The following is a 23,398-nucleotide window of genomic DNA, read 5'->3' as shown; positions in this document are numbered from 1 at the left end:
TTCTTTAGAAAAAGGTTTTATTATTGCAACTAAAATGCAAACCCATCGTTTATATGGCAAGTTGGAAAACTGTACAGTTTAACAGTTCTGTGAGGTCACAGAAGACCCTGAGACACGCCCTCCCCCCACCCAGTCATGCAGCCACGTATACACACCTGAAAAGGTATTGTAACCAAACACCTCGCTTTTTTTTTGTTTTGTTTTTAGTTTTGTAAAAATGGTTTATTCCACAGCCATTGTCAAAAATAATGGCCTGATGAGTAAATGTTGGCTTAAGGCAAATAGCAGAGCAGCTCACTACCTCCCTAACCTACGCTAACAGACGGAGGCCAGCTGTCCTCGCGGACAGAGGCCAGCCAGTCCACCGTCGGCAACGGCTACTATACATACACACCCAGCTACACACAGACACGGACTGTGCGACAAGCCCAGCCGAGAACGCGCAGCCTGGCCCTCAGCCTCACCCACGCCCCACAAGGCTCTGCAGCCGCGCCTGAGTGTCCCTCAGGATCACTCTGCGCCGGCTTCTCCCCCGTGAAAGGCAAAACGTGAAAATGCTGGCGAGAGCAGCTCAGAGCCACAGCTGCCTTTTTTCTTATTAAAAAAGCCACCAAATGTGGAGGTCTCAGTCCCCCTTGCAGGAAGAGTCGTGAGCACCATCAGTCCCAAGGGGCTCGGGGGGGCGGGGCGGGGGCAGACGCCCCCTTCAGCAGGGTCCCCTAGGACGGAGATGCAGCAGGCAGCTGGCTCCAAGGGCTGTCGCTGGGCTGCTCCAAGGAGGGCGGCTCTCGCGGCTGCCTTGCTTCCAGTCACGATCTGCTCATCCCACGGTGGGGGCCCTGATGCCTAAACGTCCAGAGCGTGAGGTGTGAACAGGGCTGGCCATAGCCTTGGAATGTCTGAGTTACAGCGGGCCCAGCAGGACCAGGACAGGCCGGGCCTCACCAGGAAGTCATCAGAGAGTCATGCCAGGAATTAGGCCCACATCGGCTCCTGGGAACATCATCGCTGTCTTGCTAAAGGCGGCTCCTTCAGCACCAGCCTTAGGAGCCACAGCCACGTAATGGTCAGGTCATGCAAGGGAGACTGCAGCGGACGGCACGTCAGGAGGCAGGAGTCTAAGGTTCTGTTCCCAGCCCGCGGTATTTCATGGGACACGGAAGCCCTTACATGCACTCTAATACACACAGGGAAAGTGGTGACCGAGAACAAGGTCCTACCAGGTCAACGGGGAGGAGAAGCACGGGGACTAGGTCATCTCCCACTGTGACTCTTACTAAATACCAAGTGCTCAGCCTCTACCACGCCAGCGCTCCCCCCCTCACGTGACCCAGTCACTGCACGCCGCTGCTCACACAGTCCTCCCGCCAGCACTGGTCTGAGGCGGCAGGCTCAGGACAGAGTCTCGTGCTCCCAGTACTACCTGAGGATTGATTTATTATTGTACTTTTTGATAAAGCCCTCGATGCAAGGCTGACATCAAAAGTTTTAATACATTATTGGTTTAAGAAAATGCTAGTGCAGTATGGATGCCTTTGGAAAAATTAAAATAAATATGGAGCGGAGAGGCTACTCCACAGGGCTGCGTGGAGGCTTCTGGGGAGGATGGTGCATGTCGCTGGCCTGGGGTGCACCAAGAGGGAGCGCTCGGGTGGGGCGAGCCAGAGACGGGCACAGGCCACCACCCTTCCCTGCCACCAGCATGGTCCCCTGCTTTGCTCTCTTTAGAAGTGGGTTGGGATGTGGTACTCACAGAAAGGAGGGCAGGAAAAGAAGGAAGAGGAGCAGGGTGCAGGGCGCAGGGCGCAGGGCGAGGCACGGCCCGGGCTCTCCAACAGAACAGCGCCCTCTGCACGTGCTCCACGCTGCCAGCGGCCCTCACCCACCAGGCGCCTACAGTCGGGGTGGGGGGGCTGAGAGCAGAGGCGGACAATGGGTGGAGGAGGCCCAGGGAGGTCGGGCCATGCACTGCTGCTGAACAGGAACTGGAATGAAGCCAAACAGGCAGAGGAGCCCCGGGCACAGCCACAGCTGTCTGACCCGTGCACGCCCCCCGCACCCCACCTCAGAGGGCACCATGATTCAAGGGAGCCTGGGGCTTTTGTTTTTAATGACAGGGCCCTCCCACAAATCACCCCCAAGGAAAAGATATTTGTATTTTGCTAATGCAACATGCACTCAAAGACGGTCACCTGGAAAGAGGTAAAATATTTAAAAGGATAAGAAGGTCACGTGGGGCAGTTTCCAGGGTCTCTGCACCCCCCTCTGATCAGGGCGGGCCCCGTAGCACCTCCTCCCACGTGAGCGGGAGCCAGGGCTGAAGTGCCAGCAGTCACCCTGCCGTGCGGCCGACCCAAGGCAGAGGCTGCAGGAAACCCATGTACAGGGACGGGGTGACGAGGGCCAGCAAGTTAGCCAGATGACGGCCACACAGAGGAGCAATGGGGAAACGAGCCGCGGAAAACCAGCAGGGACACCCTGAGCAAGAGCAGAAGCGGGCTTGCTTTCTGGAGACGGCCTTATGTTGTCTCCTCTCAACACAGGGAGGCTGGCGGGCGCTGGTGGGTGCTGGCGGCCCAGAGCGCCCACACCACAGCGCCCGGCCCTCTCCTCCAAGGGCATCTACATTCGTAAAAGTTTGGGATTTTTTTCCCTGGGAAACCAAATATAAATTGTGAATCTGATTATACCACCCAAGGGTATGAGGAAGTTTTGTAAGTGCCTAGTCTTCTTTCTTCCAGAAATAACCAAAAGCTGCTTTTTATAAAGGTCAAAAACAACAATGTGTTGTAATTCTATTTTTTTCAAAGATAAATGAACCAAAAAAAAATAAAATAAAATAAAATAAAATAAAGACAGAGAAAGAGAGAGAGAAAGACGTATTTGGCATTTTCTCTACTTACTCCTGAATAGTTGAGGCCCTGAGATTAGACTATGTCCTTGGGACCACAGGGCTCCTGAAGACCCCAGTGCACAACCCTTCCCTCTTCTCCTCAGCCCTTGGCAGTTCCAGCCTGAACCAACCCTCATCTGCTTCTTCTGAGACTGGCTCAGACGCTCCACAGAACCGAATCCCACACTGGGCTGGTGGCCAGTGCTTCCCGCCACGCGCTTCTCGCCAGCACCTCCATCAATGAAAACATACCCTGTAGCAGAGGTACGCGCCGGCCGTGAGGACCGTGGCCATGCACATGTTGACCAGGAAGGGCTTCCAGTGGGTCAGTGTGGGCGCCGGCGCTTCCTCCTCCTTCCTGGGTGGTGCCGGCTCTGCCTCAGCAGGGAAGGCCGCCTGGGTGCCCCTCAGGCCTCGGCCACGTATCCGACTTCTGACTTCAGTGTCTTGACTCGTGCTGAGGAGCAGGAGGGACAGGAGTGGTTATTTGCCTCCAGGGAACGGGTGGCTGGACACTATGTTATGGAGAGATTTTAGACAGAAACAAGCTCCCTCTTCAGAACCCAAATCAGATTCCTGCCACTTGGCTGGAGGGCCAAGTTAGAGCAGGCATTGGCCTGAAGCCCCCTGTCCCTCCCACCCAAGTGCCTCAGACAGCGCCTGCGTCAGGGAAGTCCCATAGGGTGGGGCGGGGTGGTTATGCCTGCTGCGTGTGCACCCTGCTTTCTCAGGCACTGGAACTTCTGTGCCTGGCCACATCAGGGCACCCAGAGCTCCTTCCTCAACAGCTGCAGAATACCCACCCCCACCCCTGCACAGCGAAGGAGCATGATAGCCCTAATCCCCAAACAGGTTGTGGCCATCTCCAATTCTACTGCCACAAATGATGCGATGTACCCAATGACCTCACCTGTCCGCACACTTGGACACTGCTGCAGGGCACCTTTCTAGACGCGCCACTGCTGGTTAAAGTAGCCACACACATCTTAGTATCTCCCTCCAGGAAGCAGGCACCCGGGCACTGCCACCGGTGTCCCAGGAGGGGGCTACTCCCGCTCAAAACTGTGCAGCTTCCTGCAGGGCAGTGCCAGCTCCTAGGCGGCTTCCCTGGCACCCCAGCTTCCCTGGGTTTTCCTTTCCAACAAGATGGCCTGCAATGCAGCCCAGGGGCCACCGTCTGGCTTTGGCTCAGTCGGCCACCACGTCAACAGTGCTCACGATGCTGGGGTCGACGTAGGAAGCAAAACGCTCCAGTGAATTTCAATGAATTGAGCCGAGATGCCACCAAAAGATCAAGTTCCCTGGAGCTCCACCCTGGGGACACCAAGCTGGACATCGCCTTTCAGGACCTGCCAGAAGCCTGGAGGTGGACATGGGGTGGACACTGTCCTCACAGGGCAGAAAGGCCCTCCCTACTCATTCCACTGAGCCCGCTGCCAGTGAGTACCACCAGGTGGTGCCAGAACCCTGTGGACCTGCCTGTTCCCAGGGCCATTCCGGGCCCAGAGAGGCCTCCTCCATCCAGGAGAGGGCAGCTTGCAGGTCCAGCAGCCCCACTGCCGAGAGGAAGCGCAGCCACAGGTTTCATTACGTGCCTGTCCCAGGAACGGCAGGGCCCGCTGCTGCCCAAGCCAGCCTCTCACATTACCTGTCCATGCTGTGGGAGGCCCTCAAGGGGGTCCTGGTCTCCTCCTCGTTGGGGCCGTCTTCATCCTCTTCAGCTTCGTCCTTCACCCACTGGTGGTTCGAGAAGAACTCCTTGCGTTTCCCGTTGTGGGGCTCCAGGATTCGCTTGGGCGGCCGGGGAGGTGGGGGCACGTGCTCAGGTGGGGGCTCCAGGTCCTCGTGGGACAGCTCCTTCCACTGGTCCTTCAAAGAGCAGCAGGAGGAAGGCCCGTCAGCGCTCGCTCTGCTGCTGTGTCAGGAAGCCCGCCCGCCGTAGTGCGCAGAGGCGCTGGCCTGGCACGGGGCTTGGGCATGGGGCTCGGGCACGGGGCTCGGGCTCCCTGGTCCGCAGCCAGCCCTTGGAAGGTGAAACCGTTTGAAAATCCAGCCCATTCTTCCTGCCCTGGCTCTCTGGGGGAGCACCTCAAAGGCAGAGATTGGAACTCGGCAAAACTTCAACAACTTTCTAGCTATTTTAAACACAAAGGGCAGCTATTTCCTCTGACACCTGCCAGTGTTCGCACTTGACAACCAGAGCGGGGGGCGCAGCTCAGTGGTGGGACACTGGCCTGCGTGCACAGGGCCTGGTTCCGCCACAGCACTGCCCACGCACGCGCACAGAGACAAACACTAAAGCGCAGCCAACCTGCACTGAAGAGTCTCCCATGATGAACTTGGCGCCTTCGATCACGGCCAGGTAGGAGAAGCGCAGCTGGTCGGCCGTCTGGATCAGCCCCATCCGGAACTTCCTCATTTCCAGCAGCACTTTCTTGATGTCCACAGAAGAAGGGTCTTTCCTTTTGTCCATCTGACAGAGAGGACACAGGATTCAGCCAGCCCCACTCCCCTGGGTGGGAGTGCTCTGGTTTGCCCCGGGGAGATCGCCGTGGGGCAGGCAGAGAGTTCCAGAAAACATGGAAAAATGTGGGAAATCTGGGCCCTGTGGACGGGGGCTGAGGGGGGAGAGAACGAGGGGGAAGGGTGCTCCGGCTCTACCTGGGCCCACGGTGAGATGGGAACCCTCTGCGAACAGAGCCCTGAGGGATAAAGCCACCCCAGGGGTGTTACAAAGCCAAGCGGCCCTCGCAGACAGTGGCCGGGAGCTGTGGCCAGGAGCTGTGGCCAGGCTGGGGCGGGGTGGGCTGGGGCGGCGAGGGCGCCTTCCAAGACCTTCTCACCAGCAGGAGGCAGGTGTCGGCCAGGCAGAAGGTCCCCGACCTGCCGATGCCGGCGCTGCAGTGCACCACGATGGGGCCGTGCTCCGGGCTGAGCGAGCCCGACTCACGAACTTTGAAAAGGAAGTTCAGGAAGGAGGCTGGTGATTCGGGGACTCCGAAGTCAGGCCACGTGGTGTAGTGGAAATGTAAGATCTCCCGAGTCTCTTGATTCTGAAAGATAAAAAGACACATGGCAGTGAGAAGAGTGTGGAGAAACCCACCAAGCCCTCCGCAGCCTCCCGCCCTGCTGACGAAGCGCAGAGCCCTGGGCCGCCTCCGGGATGGCTCAGCCCCACCTGCTTCCCCCAAGGCCCTGCCTCCCCTGCCTATGTGGATACAGCCACCTTCTCTGGCCTCGCCACCCGCAGTGACTTCATCAGAACGCTTTTGTGCTTCCTGCAGAGGGTGAAGAAGTAACTACATGTGTGGGCACCAGGCTGGGCCACCCGAGCCTCGAGGCTTCTGGGTGTGTCAAGGGATGGTCGTTTTACAGGGGGATCGTGGCCGTGTGGAGCCCAGCACCCAGCTCAAGAGATGCTCCCACTCTTCCCAGTTTCCAGAGTGGGCGGCTCAGGCTCTGAGGTGAGAGGCCCTGCTCAGAGCTGCTGCAGGAACCCGGGTCCTTGTCCCAAAGTGCTCCCCCTCTCCCAGCCTTCCAGTAACCACCAAAGGGTGCACAGCATGCGCCACGGGCCAGCCCCGTGCAGGCACGATGGGCCCAAGACCCGGCTGCTCTCACAGAGATGCCCAACTGTGACTGTGCCACAGGAAGCCATGGGGCTGGCATCTAGCTGCCAGGTCCATGGTGTCTCCTGCAGAGACACCTTCACACACGAGAGCCACACGGAGCCCGTCTACTCTCCTCCCGTGAAGAGCATCTCCATGTAACTACAACAGGACTATTTTGGCAGATGAGAAAAGCACTTTAAATATACTTTAAAAATGAAGAAGAAAGCACGCCCAAGCCAGGCTCCCCTTAGTCCCTAAAGAGGTGTGGGCCCCCCAAGGGCCTTCCTCCACCCGCTGCTGTGCTGCAGGGACTCCATTCTCCGTCGGGGCCCCATTGGTCACCCAGTGCTAAGAAAGGGCTTTTTATTTTATTTTTTTACTTTTTGCTACAGTGGGGAGGGGACCCAGGGCTGTGCACACGCTAAATAAGCATTCGACCCCTGAGCCCCACCCCAGCCCTTTTAATTTTTTATTTTGGGACAAAGTCTCACTAAGTTGCCAAGCCTGGCCTCATACTTATGACGGTCCTGCCTCAGCCTCCTGAGCCGCTGGGACTGCAGGTAGGCCCGTCTGGCTTCTCAGGGCTCCTGAATAACACAGTGGGCGGGAGTGGACAGGTCCTCACACAAAACCCAGGTCACAGCTGTGCACCCTGTGACTTCAGAATTCTGAGCTACTCCCCTCAACCACCTCAGGCTGACACACAGGAAAAGGACTGGAAAGGTGGACTACTTCGCGAACAAGCACACGCCACCGCCGAGAAGTGACACGGCTCCTCCCTGGTGCACATGGCAGAGAGGGCAAGAAGCGCGGGCAGCTGTGCCGCGGCGTCCGGAAGCCACACTGCTCCAACCTCTTCACTTCCCAGCCACCGGCACTCGCTCCAGATCTTACTTCAACTATTGATGCAGTACCAGGACCACAGGCCTGTGCCGCAGCACGTGAGCGCCATCACCAGGAGCAGGGCCGCTCCCCAGGCTCCCGTGGCCCCCACCTTCCCTCACACTAACTGGACTGGCCTGGATAGTGCCATGGGACCACGGGCCTGCGCCCGCATCACCTGCTGACCCTCCCTCCCATTCCTACCTCCCAGGGCCCTCCAGAGCCCAGTCTGACAGGACAGGAGGCACGGACACGGGGTGGTGCAGCCCCTGCCCCCAGAGTCACAGTCTGAAATGGCAGGGCTGGGACTCAAACACGGGCAGTTTGGCTCTAGAGGCGGTGGTGGCCACCATGTTCAGTGTTGTCCCCGCTCTGCCTGGAGCCCCTCCCACCGTGCCAGCACTGGACCCCTCCAGGTCATGATTCAGATTGCTCACGGGCAGGGCCCTCTGTGGTACTTCTTAGCAGTGTCCTGCCACGTTCCAAGACAATCTTTTAGTGACAGCAAGCAGCTGTGTTATGACTCTTCACAGAGCAGACACACCCCAGGCCTTGCCCAGGAGACCTGCACTGGCCGAGAGACCGGAGCAAGCCTGGGAGACTCCTTGGAGGCCGCAGACCACAGAGGCAGCGGCACGCTGTGGCATTTAGCTTTCAGGTGGCCCGGGCAGGGACAGATCACTTGTAGATGAGAAACCTGTCTCTTCCCTAAGAACCGGAGTTCATTGGTGTGGAGGGAAAGCACCTGACTCCCACCCTCCTGGGCGCCCCTGGCACTTGCTAGTTGCACAACGAGCTCTGCTCACCCCGAGACCATGTGCGGTGCAGGGTTCAGACACAGGGAAACACTTCGTTGGGTCAGGGAGAAGCAGCCCAACCAGCAAGTATCCGAGGTGCCCGAGTGCAGATGGTCTTACCGCAAGGTTCTCCAGCTCCAACTGTCGCACTGTGTAGTAGGACTTGATGTCTTCAGAGATCAGCGTCAATTTCAAATTTGTGTCATCAAAGATCATCTCCTTTTCTTCTTTTTGCGGCCAATACTGTGCACATTTTAACTATGGGAGGAAATAACGCTGAATTATCGTGAGCAACCAACTATTTTCCCAAGACAAGAGGCTTGGAGACCATTCCTGAGCTTTATGACAATGTAAAGGCCTAGAATTTTCTGAGCCTGGAAGACACGGTCAGCGTAGCAGCCTGCTTCTTGGGATTGGAGGGGCACTGGAGAGTGATGGGGTGGCCATGCGGACGGGGCTCAGCCTCGCCACCCAGCAGCTCTGGGTCTCTGTAGCAAGGGGGTGCTCAGGGGTCTGACCCTTGCCCACCAGCTGCTCTGCCTCCTGCAAGGGCCTGTATGCAGCCAAACCTGGCCCAGCTGCTGGTAGATGCCTCACCCCAAAGGAAACCTCACAGGAACTGAAAATGAGCCCCGAGGGATGCGAACAGGCCCTGGGAAGGCTGAGCCACACAGGATGCACCGACCCAGAGAGGGCTGGAGGGTGGGCTCGGCTCACCTTTCGTTCTGCTTTGGTTTGGTTCAGTCCAAAAAACACTTCTTGAGTTCTACTTTGATAATTTCAGAAACTACTGGATGAGCTGAGGGTCAGTGGCCCTCCGCTGCCCTTTACTTCCTCTTCTCCCTGCTCGTGGTGGTGGTGGGAGCCCACTCCGGCACAGGTGGCCTTGAACCACCAGGTCAGACTTTCTTGGGGTCCAGCTGTCAGAAGTGTGGGAGTGAACGCGTTCTTGCCAGTTTGGTGTCAAAAGTTTAAGTAAGAAAATTTAATTCAAATTTAGTGGACACTTTGCTGGGACAAGTCCTATGTCAGTTAGTCAGGACGTCTCTGCTGGTGGGTGGCTGGGGTGCCCTGGACAGCAGTTGGGCAGGGCTGGGCGTGGGCCCAGCAGAAAGTCTGACAACCTGCCAAGGGACCCTGGGAGACCTTGCAATTCCCAACACAACACCAGCGAGTGCCAGTCACGCTCGGGATGCACACTGGTCCCACTGGATGCTCCTCTGAGGCCAAGGATGACGGGAGCACAGGAGCCGACTCGGGGCTGGCCTTGTCTGCTGGGAGAGACCACTCTCCAGCAGTGACAAGGTGCACAGTGGGAAGGGCTGAGGGCAGAGCGCTGTGACTGTGTCCTGGCACTCAGAGGAGGGAGAGGTTTCAGGCCGGCTAAGGAAGAGCACAGAGGCAGCTCTGGAAGAGGAAGGTTCGGAGGGTGACCAGCACTCTCTGGGCAGTGACCTCAGAGATCCAGGCTAGGGGAGCAGCAAGAGAAGGGCAATGGGGGACCAGAGCCCAGCTGGTGCTGACGTCAGGTCAAGAAAACCGCAGCCTCCCCTGGGGTGGCAAAGGGCCAGCGGCTCCCGAGGAAGGAAGAGGGACGTCATCGACGGTCCTGCTCCGCTGAGGCTGGGAGCAGCCCACAAACAAGACCAAAGCAAAGGCAAGAGACACCCATGAGACTGTCACCAACAGGGCTTTTTCCAGAGCCCATTGTAAAGCTTGGGCCAGTCTCACCCATGTCACCAGTCACCAGTGATGAGCTGCTGGAGATGGGATGAGACCCTGGATGGAGCTGGGTGTCAGCACCAAGGCAATTCTGCCACACGGGACGTGGGCACGGGCCAGGAGGCAAGAGCCCCGTGGAGCCGAGGGCCAGAGGCGCGGGGAGCAAGACCTCCGAAGGCCTGGCCAGGACGTGTTCCCTCCCACACTCTGACAGCTGGACCCCAGGAACAGTCTGACCTGGTGGTTCAAGGCCACCTGTGCCGGAGTGGGCTCCCACCACCACGAGCAGGGAGAGGAGGAAGCAAAGGGCAGCGAGCGCCCACTGACCCTCAGCTCATCGGCTGGGCAGACAAGTTTTCCACCTCATTTCCATTTGGCAAGCACTCACTTTCAGAACTAAAAATAAAGCTAATAAATCTTTATAATCTGGGCAAAAACTAAGATTACAGAGGATTTCTGGCACATGACCAAGCACCCGTCAACCAATATTTAATTTGAAGAACTCTTTAGGCTTCTACAGGAACATCTCTGTTATTTTCTATAGAAGTTTTTGTTTTAAACACACAAAATAAGCACCCGATCACTATTGCAGATATCCTATTACACTGACACACACCAACTTGAATAGGAGACTGACTTTTGAGAAAATAGTTCATCACTGGGGACTCAAAACTGAGGCCTAGCTGGGCACGGTAGCACACACCTGTAATCCCAGCAGTTCAGGAGGATCGCAAGTTCAAAGCCAGCCTCAGCAACTTAGCAAGGCTCTAAGCAATTCAGCAAGACTTTGTCTCTAAATAAAATATAAAAAAAGGGCTGGGATGTGGCTCAGTGGTTAAGCGTCCCTGGGTTCAATCCATGGTACCAAATTAAACCAAACCAAACTGAGGCCTATCTTGGTTGGCACCAGACAGGAAAGTGGTGGCATTGCGAATAGCTGCCATTTCCACCATGAAGGCAGGTGTTAGTGAGGGTCCTCAGGCCATCCTAAACAAGTGGCCAAGCCATCGTAGGAACCACCTCTAGGAGCCAGTCTTGGACCCTGAGACGAGTGACGTGGTTTTCCCGATTATGAATAGAGAGCTGGTGCACAGAGCAGGAGGTGCCCGGGCACAGGCCACATGACAAGATGCAGGTTCGTGGGCTTAGAAGCCCAGAGCCCAACTGTGGCTCCACAGGGTTTGGGAGAGACACAGGCCAAGTTCCGGAAGGGCGAGAGAGACTCATGGAGCTCACTTCCTCTGGCTGAGCAACAAGCCAGCCCTCACACAGGCTCGCTCCATGTTGACGTGTCTAAAGTCAATTTTAAAATTGAACCAACAAGCACTTTGGCCATGTGCGTGACCCCCGTCCAACACACACAATTATCTTCGCAAAACTGGCTTCCAGGAATGCGAGGTCCCAGGAGGTCACAGTCAGGTCTGCCAACAGTAAGAGGGGAACTTCCTGGGCTATTTGGTGAAAGAAGGAAAGCAGAAAGCAAATGGAAACTCTCTGTAAGCGGGTCACAGCATGGGCAGTGTGGACGGGGACAGCCAGGTGAGAGCCATCCAGACCCAGCAGCTTCTCGGCAAGCCCCCACCCCAGCCAGCCCTTTTGGAGTGATCCTGTTGATGCAGAACTGAAGATGTTGATCCCCAAGAAACATGCAGCGGTTTTTGTGCCAATCTGCATGCCTGAATAACCAGCCGGGACCTGGACACTTACAGCAGACCAGAAGGAGCGCTGCTACCTGTTCACAGTGAACCACCTCAGGCCACCAGCCACGGGTTTGACGGCCAATATTACTATATCTCAAGGGGGAACGACTGTCACAGTGATCTGTGGCCTATTTATGGTCATTGCTGGGTAGGAGACAACAGGGCCCCGGTGACGAGCATGTAACTATGGCACCCGACCCAGCTCCTTGTTGTAATATGACAACAGTTGCTAAAGCAAACTGTGAACTAATAGCAAAGAGGTTTTCCTGGAAATGAAAGCAACAATCAAATCAATCAATGAAAGGAAAATCTGATGTTTTTTGAATAAATATCTTGACTTAAAAATCCCAACCCCCGATATCACTCAGAGCAGTTCTAGCCAGCAGCAATCCTGCCCCCCAGGGACCCCGGACAGCCGAGCCTGAGTGCCACATTTGGGAGATGGATGCTAGTGGCACCTAGTGGGCGGGGCCAGAGAAGCTGCTGATCATCCTAAAACACACAGGTCAGTTCATTCCAGCAGAGAATGGCCAGCCCAAGGTCACTTGTGCTGAGAGGTTCCAAAGCTCTGGGTTCAATCACTGGCGGCTCCCCAGCAGAGCGCGCCCTGGGAACCTAGAGCTTGGTGTCCGGCACTGCCGACAGGAATGCGGGAGGACAGGGCTGGAACCTCACCTGTAGTAATCAGGCCACAGAAGCAGAAAGGGAAGAGTGAAAAGCCACTTTCACCGAAAAAGCAATCCTACGGGGAGAGGCGCAGGATGGTCTGAACCCGCGGGCTGGCCGCCTCTGTCACTGCGCAGACACTGAGCCTGCGTGATTCACAAGGGGGTCGCAGTGAACTCAGGCGAGGCCGCAGCGACTCCAGCCCAGGGCCTGTCTCTCAGGAGCTCCGGGCTGCTTCCTCAGCAGGAGACGGTGGCGCTGTGGCTGGTGCCAGGCACATGCTGCTCACCCCCTCTCTGGTGCGCGTCTTCTGTGCACTGAATTTTTACTCTTTGGAACGTGACTGTGCTTTCTTTGCAGGGTGGCTTCTCTGTCCAAGGCGGCCAGGACAGCTATGAGAGCACCCAGCTGACCCCCAGGAGCACAGTGCCAAGCCAGGCAAGGCCCAGGGATACCCAGTTCTCTGGTCCCAGGCTGCACATCCCCACGATCCTCAGCTCATCTTCTCCGAGGGCCTCAACTTGACTCTGAAGCTGGGAAGCCCCAGAAGAGCTAGCAGAGCCAGGGAGGGGCGGGCGTGGGGAGCAAGGAGCCTGTGGCCCTGCTGAATGCCAGTCTTGGCCCTGCCTACGAAGCCACTCCTACAACAGAGAGACTTTTGAGGGGAAATTACAGCAGAGAGAAGGATGAAGAACAGCACAGTTACCAGGTGACCTGGGGGCAGCAACCTGAGGGTACCTGGACATGGGATGAGGGTGGGCGCTGTGATTCAGACCCTTGGATCAAAGAACACAGTAAAGAAACTGAAAGAAAATCTGTCCTGGCAGGAGGCTGGAGAGGGGACAGTGAGGTAAGCAGGCCTGAGTGCAGGGCTCTGTAAGCCGCCATGTGTCCTCCCGTGAGCCAGGAGAAACAGGGGTTTCAGCTGGGAAAGGGGTGGTGAGCCCGAGTGATTAAGGACATTCTGGAAGCATGGTTCAGAACGGACTGAGGCAGCAAGCTGAAGCAGGGGTGGCTGAGGGCAGACGTGGGAGGGACAGGGCTTTAACAGTGGCACAGAACCCATGATGGCAGAGTGTCACGTGGACACACCAGCGGACACCGGTGCAGCGGGCGGCTCCCTGCTGGGCCTCTGGGCGTTTCTGGGCAACAAATCTAACCTCGAGGCCAGCGGCCTCCAGGGCTCCGCAGCCACCTCTGCATGTCCACAGGAGGCTCTCTGACCAGCCGGGAGGCAGGCTCCATGAACATGCACCGAAAGCTGCTTGTCAAGAACGGCAGCACTCACCCGGCTCCACAGCAGGGGACCAGGAGCCCCGCATGGAGTGGGCAGCCCACCAGCGGGGGCCAGGCCACGGCAGGCTGGCTCCTCTCCCTTTCCGTTCAGGGAACTGACTGCTTACAACAAACGGGTCCTTATATATCGCTTCTATGATTTTTTAAAATGACAAATATGCTATGCAAAGGAACTACAAACGTAATTTAAAATAAAAATAAATCAGGACCAATGGACCGTGACATCAAGAGGAAGCAGCGTGCGACTTACCGAGCCCTTCTCCATTACGCGGTTGAGCATGACCACACCCCTGCTCTTCTGTTCCCACACCATCTCCCAGAAGTGCCCACACGTATTAGGCAAAGGACCCTGCAAGCACACAAGACCAGACACGGTGACGCGGGGACACCACAGCATGGGCTTACCTGTGACAGTCAGCAGTCGGGGGTACCCTCAGGTCTCCCAGCCCAGGCAGAATGGCGGCTAAGGCAGGAACAGGACTGCCCTCCTAGCCTGGTGGGCAGCTGTCACAGTCCTGTGTCAACCACACAGTGGCGCACCCCAACGCAGGTTGCCCACGTGCTTCCTGGCTTGGGCTGGCTGAGGGGCTCCCGGGCTCCTCGCCAAGGGCAGATGGGATGTGGGACAAAACTCTCGAGGCAGTGAGAGGCAGCAAAAGTGTGACCAACTGTGACTCTTCCAATCATTTATCACCTTGTGACCTCAGGCAGGTGCCTCCGTCCCCCTCTATCTCCCTTGAGTGTAAACAGCTCCTCGTCACGGGGCGTGTTCACAGCCGCCAAGGACTGAGCCCACGATCGGGGGGCACCCAACAGAGGGAAGCCCCCACTCTTAGCATCAACCCAGACCTGACCACACTCGGCCTTCATTTCTGGACCAAGGAACACAGGAATGTGGACACCCAGATGGTCATGCAGGTGGGCACGGGGACGCCTGTGGAGCAGCTGGCCTATCTGCTGCAGCCCGCCACCCAGTTGGCAGCAGTGTTCCAGGATGCAGCACTGCCTGGGAGGAATGTCACCAGTGCCACCCACCACGGCGAGCCGCTCCCTGGGGCAGCACCGCCTCTCCAAGAGTGCTCTGCCCGCCCGCTGGAGTTCCCGCAGCTGCCCGACTCCTCCGCCCGCCCAGCCTCCTGCAGCGGCCTGCCCTCAGCAAGCTCCCTCCTTCCCCAGCTCAGCTCCGGCCAGCACGGGCCTTCACACAGGCCACCCTCCCAGCTAACAAACGCAGCTCCTGCAAGCACAGCACACGTCACCCAGTCCCTGGCTGGCCACTGGGCCTCTCATGCCCTGAGTCTGGCTCGGAGAAGGTCCCAGCCACACCGACTGAGAGGGCCACTGTGCGGGAGGCTGTTTTGATTCCTTCTGAAAACCCCAGGGCAAGGGGACGCGTGAGCAGCTCACCGACATCAGTGGGCCCACCAACAGGACTGGCGGAATGTCACGGGTTCCAACAACTGCGAGGGCAGGGGGTGGGGGGACAGCACGGGAAACCCTTCAATGCTCAAGCTGACCCTACACACCCTAGAATGGGGGGACTAAAGTGCTTCCTGACCTCAGCAAGGTGACCTCTCACAGGAGAAACCCTGGAGAAGTCCTGGGCCTCAACCCTGGCCCACAGCAGGAGGCCCCACCTCCCAGGGCCCTGTTCCCAGAAGCCCAGCCCGACACCCAGAGGTATGGGAGGAGCAGGGGCTGGGGCCTGGGGGAGGCTGGTGCACAAGCCAGGAACTCACTCCACGCCCTGCGGCCGCGCTGGCCAAGCTGAAGGACCCCACGCTGACTGGGAGGCATGGGTCACGGGTGGGGAGGAACTGGTGGGACAAGAAGGGAGCGAGAAGGGCCAGTGACACATACGCCCTGGCCCAGGTCCCTGTCCAAAGCAGCCTTTGTTCCCAAGGCTTCCGGCTTTGCCAGAACTTCCATGTTTACACAGCAAGCAGACGGTGCGCCATCATCCCACAGAAGCCCGACAAGCGAGAAAGTGACCATCATGGAGAAAAACCAATGGGGAACTTCAGACTCTTTAAGCCAGCCTCAGGTAACAGGGCAAGATGGAGAACAACGAATAATTTAACTAGTTGATTAATTAGTAAGAATAAAGAGTCGGCTTTACCCAGTCTAGACACTTGTGGTCTTGGGGTCACAAACCATCAAGGTTTACGAGAGGCTCGGTTCATCATTAAACCACCGCGCGCTCTTCTCCCCATGAAGGTGCCCAAAGCTGGTGGGAGTTGTAAGTGCCTATTCACGCCTGTCCTGTTCTCTAATGACACTTTTCTTGGGGCCAAAAGAGGGGGCCGTGGTGAAGAGTTCCGCATGGCTCTTGGGACAGAGGTGACTAGCCTCCTGCCACACTCTTCCAGAGGTGCTTGGCGCTGAGGTGAGCCCCTCGATAATCAGCACAGTACAGGCCCTTCCAGGCCGTGCGCCATCGCCCGTCCCCAGGCTGCTGCCAACCTACAGCCGCTTCTCTGTGCTTCCTTCCCACCCTTCTGTACCTTCCGGAACAGAGCAGGGTCACAACAGGCTGAATCTTCAAAGGAGGGTGTTTTTCCTTTTTTGCTCGTTGGTTTATTAAACACCTGAACTTCTAAACAACATGGCAGCTTTGTTTAGGCACAGACAGTTTAAACTCTTTTAAGCTAAGGTTAAAAAAAATTCCAGACAATCTGTTTACCTGGGTGAGAATGTAACTCCTCTGGGCCTCCTCCATTTTTATCAAACTAGCATTGATGTAGTCATTCTCCTCCTGGTGCAGCTTGATCCGACTGTGGTCAACTGAAAGGCAAACAGAACCCAGGTCCATCTGGGGGTGAGACGTCCACACAGCCGTGCACCCCACAGCAATAGAGGGGAGCCCAGGGCTGGCGGGGCGCTGCCTGCCGTCTGTGTGGGCGACTGGCATCTGCAAAAGGCCTCTCTGAGCGTCTGCAGCTCCGAGGGAGGCAATGACAGGCCACACGAGGCCCTGCCCAGGCCCCAGCCCAGGGTCTGCTCTAGTCCTCCCTCCTGTGACAACATCACATTCCCCGAACTTGGAGGGCCACACTGGGCCATCAAAGGAGCCATTTTCTAATGCTTAACAAACTTTTACAGGGTAAAAAACACAGCAGCTTTAATCTTTTTTTTTTTTTTTTAAATAGATGGACACGATGCCTTTGTTTTATTTATTTCTTTTCTGTGGTGCTGAAGATCAAACCCAGGGCCTCGCACGTGCCAGGCCAGTGCTCTACCCCAGCCCCAGCCACAGCCCCACGTGGCTTTAATCTTAGAAAGGGAACAAAATTTACCAAAAAATCCCACGCAGCCCTCCCAGCTGTCGCTGGCACAGTGAGCAACAGCAGCAGGAAGGCTGTGACCGCGCCTCCACCCAACTGTGTCCACAGGCATGAGACTCGATGGCCCGTCACCCAGCGCCATGGAGGCATACCTGGGATTCTTTTATGTAAGTTTTTGGTTTTTTTTTTAAAGTTCAAGTATGATTAGCTTAAACAATTCGGGCCTTTCAAATGTCATCATCAAAGACTTTAAAAAGAGAATTTGGCTGGAAAAAAACCTCCAAACCCAAAACACTACCAATATAGAAATGTAACTTTTAGACTCGTTTTTAAAAATAAACTCATTTGGAATTTCTACCCCAGGTTATTGGAAACCAATGCCACTTTCTTTCATCATGATTGTCACAAGAACAGCGCCACCCTGAGGGCCACTCTCCTTATCATGATGGTCCATGGGAGCAGGTGGGTACTTGCATTGCTGGCACAGCATAAGGGACAGTGAACCCAGGTGACCACCCCTAAATAGCACCTTCTCTCTGAGGCCAACAGGAGACGCAGAATTACAGGGAGGGTGAGTGGCTTGTGGCTTTTGTTCTGAGAAGGGCTCCAGAGAGAGGGGACCTGAGCACTGGCCACCGCTGGACCACGAGGGCGAGGGCTGGTACAAACGGAGACACTTGGGTAATTCTAAGTGGATCATGGAAATAAAAGATCTCCAAAGCAATTGCGTGACTGGCACTGCTGGGCTGGTGGACTCAGACAACACCAGGTGGCCCTGGGTGACAACTCGTCCCCTGGGCCTTGTGTTTTCACTTGCCAAGTGCAAGACTAACAAGAGTACTTTGGGAAGAGGTGACCAGAGCATGTGAGTGCAGAGCTGAGCTCAGCTGCTGGTGCAGAAGAGTGCTCTTGTCACCATCTGCGTCTTGAGTCAGGTGGCAGGTCCCCTTCCACCTGGACTCATGCCCCCTTTCCCCCTAATGTGAACAGCAAATTACTTTTTCTACTGGAAGGTGAGGTGGGGGAGGAAAAGGAGGACAGGAGGAATGAGGTTGGGTGAAAAAGTTCAGGAATTACCTCCCAGGAAGAATATGTTAAATATTGGAAAACTGGTTCTTAAACCATTTAGATAAGAGGTAAAAATGTAGCCAATGAATATCGCAGACAACATCGCTCCCTGGTTCAGAGCAAGTACGGCAAAAGCTAGCGACCCAGGGTAACCTGGCACCATAGGAAAGAGGTAAACCCTGACTGTGCCGTCCACTCAAATCAGCTCTCCAGAAGTTTCTGAGCAGGGCTTCACAGCGGCACCAACAAGGTTTTTTTGCTCTTATTCATTTTTTTTTTTTTAAATAAATACTTACGCAGCGCCTCAGTCTAGACATGCTAAAACAAGAGCATCGGGTGCTCGGGCACCACCGTGGCACCTGAGGACCCAGGACTGCACTTCAGATGTCCTGGTGGCAGCGGTCTCCGCCTCGGCGGATATTCACTGAGTGCTTTCTATGCCTGAGCAGGCCCTGGGCTAAGCGGCTGATGCGTTTCATTCCATCGTCACACACTCCCACAGGTAAGGGTGACCCTGTCTTATTGGCAGTCAGAGAAGAAAGCCAGCTGCCGGAGCCACACAGTCCTCAGGGGCAGAGAGAGATGCAAAGCCAGCCGGGGACCGTGCAGCGGCCAAGAGGCACATGCTCCTCACCAATTCTAGGTCCCAGACCGGAGCACTGTCGAGACCTCGGCAGCCATCACCCTTCTGAGTCCCCTCCAGGGTCTGCAGACCCCGTGAGGGTGATGGCTGCCGAGGTCAGCAAACAGTTCAAAGCACTTTTTTTTAGCTTGACTGTCTCCTCTAGGCCCAGGTCTTGAAATCAGCTCTGCTTTCCCTTGTTTTACACAAATTCTAACAAGTTCAGTTATTTATTTTCAAGATATTGGCAACCTGGGTGCCAGTCGCTCAGAAGGCAGGAGGGTGCTGAGGCCAGCAGGCGCACCCACACTGTACGAGGGAGCAGTAGTGCTGGCAGAGACGTGGCGGGGCTGGAGGGGTGCGATGCACAATTAGAGGTGGATCCGCAGCCCCCACCTGACTGCCTGTGTGGGGCACCCCTGTGGTTCAACATGAGGCTGGGCTAATAATACTGCTGCTGAGTCACCCAGAAAGGTTCCATTAGGGCTGCTCCACTCTGCTTCAGCTGGTAGGAAAATGATTCATCACAAAACGGTCAAGCTAAAAAAAAGGGCTTTGAACTGTTTGCTGAATTTTCCAGAAACTGAAACCTTCCCTCTACAATGCTGGAAAAATGAGCCATTACTATAAGTCTCCAATGTCCCTGTTACAGCAAACAATCAAGTCATAAACCTCCGACTACAATCGATTTATTGCAAGCTTTGGGGCAAACGGCGAGCTGACCCACAGGCCCTGCAGGAGGAGGGGCAAGCGGCCTGCAGGTGGATACTTACAGGGACTGACATCTCGGTACCTGTTTCGGTTTTTGTTCTTAGGAAGCTTCGCCACTCTACAGGGGAAGTCACTGGCTTCATGTCGGATGTCCTACAAAAAAGGATAAAGAGCTCTCTTGAAATCTCTGGCACTGGGCATCCACCAGGACATCTACCTGCGGCCGGCGTGCCAGGCACAGACACTGTAGAGGGCCAGGCTGTGTGGGAAGGTGGGGTGATAGCTCAGAGATGTGTTCAAGGTTCCAGGAGGAAAACAGGAGGACCGAGCCCAGGTCTGGGGTGGGAGGCAGTGACTTGGCTGGGAGCCACGGATGAGGACGGTGAGGACGGAGGCAGAGACAGAGGTGGGGGTGTTCACTTCACTCAGGAACACCCAGCGGGCAAAGGCTGCAGAGTCATCCTGTGCCAGGAACAGCGAGTGGGCAGTGGGAGGAATAACAGACGCTGGAGGACACGGTGGGCAGGCAGATCTCCAGGAGCATGGAATGCCAGGCCTCAAGTTCCAACGGAGCCTTTCCTAAAAGGACACGCACGCCAGCCAAATCCCTGCTCTCCCACTAAGGGGGGAGCCGCCTCCCTCCGGGATCCAAGAGACCCTGCCTGGCCCTGCTCCAGGACGACACGGGCCACCCCGTTCTCTCCTCGTGCTCCCCCAAGCGCACAGCCATCAATCACAGGTGCATCTGTTCTAGAACTGCCCGAGACCCCCACACAGCCTGGCTGCGCTCACGGCCACTCGCCTGTACCTGCAAAGATGGTTAAAATGGTAGACTCTAAATTTTGTAGGCTTTACCACAATTCAAAAAAAAAAAAAAGACAAACCCACAATGGACAGCAGCCAGTGAGACAATGGTGACAGGATTCTGGAAGCTGAAGTCAGGCTGTTAGGAGCACCACTACCTGGGAGAGCCACCGACACACCAGCAGCCGGGGCTGTCCCCAGTCTGTTTTCTGGAAAACGTAAACTGGAGCTGAACTGGCACAGTGAAGGGGAAGATGCCCCGCCCAAGCCAGGGGGTGAGGGACACCCTGCAAGCTGTACACCAGAACATGTCCTTCCCTCAAAAAAACGCACACCGCTGGCGGCCCCTCCCCTCCAGGCAGGAGGCTGGGACCAGATCCTCCCACGCTGTGCAAGCCCAGGCCTGTGACCGCGCCACCTGTTGGGGCTCCCCATCTACCTGTACTCCGTCACATGCGGACAACACTGATGACAAGATGTGACAGGACAGTTTCTAAGAAAAAGGCAAAAACCAGGAAAAAAGCCCCTTGGATGAAACAAACTGTGTGACCAGGGGCGGGGCTGGGCAGGGCTCCTGCCTGGGGGGGGTTAGAAAATCCCCAAACAGAAACAGCATGGCACCGCGCTATCTGAGCCTGCACGTGTCCCAAAACCAGGCACACAGCGAACACTGACTGACTCAAGAAGTGTCCTGGGAGGAGGGGTGGAGAGTGGGGGAGGAGAGCAGAAGTGGGGGAGAGCAGGGGGAGGAGGGGGGGAGAGGAGAGCANGGAGAGGAGAGCAGGGGGGAGGACAGGGAGAGCGGAGGGGGGGAGAAAGGGATAAACAAAAGGGAAGGCTGGTGAAGAAAAAATGACATCCAGGACTTCACAGGCATCTTAATTAAAAAGAATCAAAAGGTAAGCAGACCATCTAAAACTAGGACCCAAACAAGCTGGAATCAGCACCTGCAGGAGTTGAAAGTTGCTCCCTGTGGGGAGAGAGACGGACTCGCCTGCGGAGGGGTACAGCAAACCGCGGGACCTCACTGCCAGCTCCTGAGACTGCTGCAGGCTGGACCGTGGGCACATTCTACTTGGATTAAGGGAAGGGAAAAAAACTTGGGAGCACAGGCCTGTAACCCAGTTACGTGGGAGACTGAGGGAAGAGAATCACAAGTTCAAGGCCATCCTGGGCAACTGAGTCCTTGTCAAAAAAAATAATAATAACGATGATTAACTGATTAATTTAAAGAGCTAGGGGTGTAACTCTGTGGCTAAGCACCCCTGCTCAAACTCCAATACCAGGAAAAAGAGTGCTCATATTCTGCTTCTCTATTTATTTACAAAACTATGAAAAGGCAGGAGGAGACTCTGACTCAGGAGGGACGAGCTAATGACCTCAATGCCCGGTGGCAGACGTGAGCCTACCTGAGAACAAAGAAACGACCCAGTTCCAACGTCCATCCCCATCATTTGTGGAAGAAGCTAAGCTTGTGGGGAAATGCTATCTGCAGAGCCCCAAAATAAACTAAAGGAATAAAACCCCAAGACTGCAGTTTGTTTTCTACCTATAATTGTAACTGGAAGCCTTTAGCAATAGGGAGGAATTCTTGCGGCGAAATGGCCACATGGAAATGGAAGAAGCACTCACTGCGAGAAAGCAAATGGATATTAGTAAGTACTTTTCCTATGTGTGTGTGTGTGTGTGTGTGTGTGTGTGAGAGAGAGAGAGAGAGAGGAAGACAGGCAGGCAGAAACAGAGAAACTTGGAGATGTCATTTAATAGGATGCTGGGAAACTTAACAGGGATCCACATAATACATTTTTAAAAGTAGATTTTAAAATTAAGGTATGCTCACAGAGCAAACTACACCGGTCTTAAGTTTTTCTAAGCATCTCTGAGGTAAAACTGACAAATAAAAAAATACCCATTTTATATGCTCAGTTCACTGAGTTTGAAGCAATGTCTTCAGCCATGTAATTACCAATGTGACCTAGACAGAGGACATTTTCATCACTCCAAAAAGTTCATCTGTGCCCCCAGTCCCAGCCAGTGCAAACCTGCTTAGTAGCAACAAGTCTACTTTATTCCACAATCGATTGTTTCACCAGTTGCTAAGACAAGCGTGTTAAAATCCCAATTATCTTTCTTTTCTCTCCTCCCTCCCTCCCTCTCCTCTTTTTGCAGTATGGGGAATTGGATCCAGGGTCTCAAACATGCTGGCCAATCATTGCACCACTGTGTTACATCCCCAGCCCTTCAAAAAAAAAAAAAAAGATAAGGTCTTATAAATTGCCCAGGCTGATCTTGAATTTGAGGTCTTCCTGCCTCAGCCTCCTGAGTACCTGGGATTACGGGAGTGACCCACCACACCCAGCTTTGAAATCCATTTAATTATGAGTGTCTCCCTCTCCTTTCAGTTCTTGGTTTCTGCTTTATTTATTTGGAAGCTGTTTTGAAGTACACTTGCATTTAGGACCAAATGTCTCCCTGACAAAGTGATTCCCTCATCATGAAACATCTATTTATCTCCAGTAACATCCCTTATTCTAAATTCTGATCATACGGTCACTCAGCTTTCTTCTGATTAGTGTGTACATGGTATATCTTTATCTACTCCTAGATTATCTATATCTTCATTTTTAAAATAGAGTAATTCTTGCTTTTAAAATCTAATGTGATAATCTTCATCCTTTAACTCGGGTATTTAGACCATTTATATTTAATATAATCATTGATGTGGTTGATCAGAAGCTATCGTCTTGCTAGATGTTTACTTGTTTTGCATTTGGCTCATTTGATCTTTAGTCTTCTTTCCTCTTTTCCTGCCTTCTTTTGGTTTGTCCCCTTCTCCCTCTTTCCTGACATTCCATCTAATCTCCACAGCTGACGTCTCCCTTCAGTGTTTTGGTAGTTCTACGGGGTTTATAATATGCATTTAACATAGTGGTCTACCTTCTAATATGACACTTTACCAACAATGTGAGAAAGGAATATTTCTATTGCCCCTACTTATTCTCTGTGCTGTTGTTATATTTTACTTCTGTTATAAATACTGCAAGGTCCCTTTATTTTTGCTTTGAACAATTATCTCTTTAATTTTCAAAATGAGAAGTGTATTTCATATTAATCTAAACATAGGCCAGTTTTGATACTCCTTACTCGTTTGTTAAGATCCTGTCTCCTCTTGTTTGGAGACTCTGATGTATCTCTGCTAGTCAGCTGACAACAAATACTTCCATTTTTTTTTCCCCTAGAAAAGTTCTTTATTTTGATTTCATTTCTGACAAAAGTTTCACTGGATATACCTTGACAGTTTTTTCATTTAAAGTATTTGACAGAAAGCTCATAACTGTCTCC

General features: G+C 54.6%; 1 protein-coding gene and 1 long non-coding RNA gene across 2 annotated transcripts; one reads left to right on the top strand and one right to left on the bottom strand.

The window, feature by feature from the left end:
- Nucleotides 1–19,405, bottom strand: Ptpn1 (protein tyrosine phosphatase non-receptor type 1). The gene is made up of 8 exons (XM_015479547.2): nt 19,315–19,405; nt 16,251–16,351; nt 13,818–13,916; nt 8,304–8,441; nt 5,737–5,946; nt 5,205–5,366; nt 4,542–4,762; nt 1–3,350 (listed from the first exon to the last, which is right to left on the bottom strand). Exons 2-8 carry the CDS (start codon nt 16,284–16,286, stop codon nt 3,131–3,133), a joined length of 1,086 nt encoding a protein of 361 aa, XP_015335033.1. The 5' UTR covers nt 16,287–16,351; nt 19,315–19,405; the 3' UTR covers nt 1–3,130.
- LOC125618968 lies at nt 16,764–18,524 on the top strand. The gene is made up of 2 exons (XR_007350373.1): nt 16,764–17,018; nt 17,215–18,524. It is a non-coding gene; the product is annotated as an uncharacterized LOC125618968 (long non-coding RNA).
- Nucleotides 19,406–23,398: the final 3,993 nt, after the last annotated feature.

Source organism: Marmota marmota, unplaced genomic scaffold (genome assembly GCF_001458135.2).
Source record: "Marmota marmota marmota unplaced genomic scaffold, marMar, whole genome shotgun sequence".
In the NCBI taxonomy this organism is placed as follows: Eukaryota; Metazoa; Chordata; class Mammalia; order Rodentia; family Sciuridae; genus Marmota; species Marmota marmota.
Note: the sequence above shows the minus strand (reverse complement) of the source record. Positions and strands in the feature narration are given on the sequence as shown.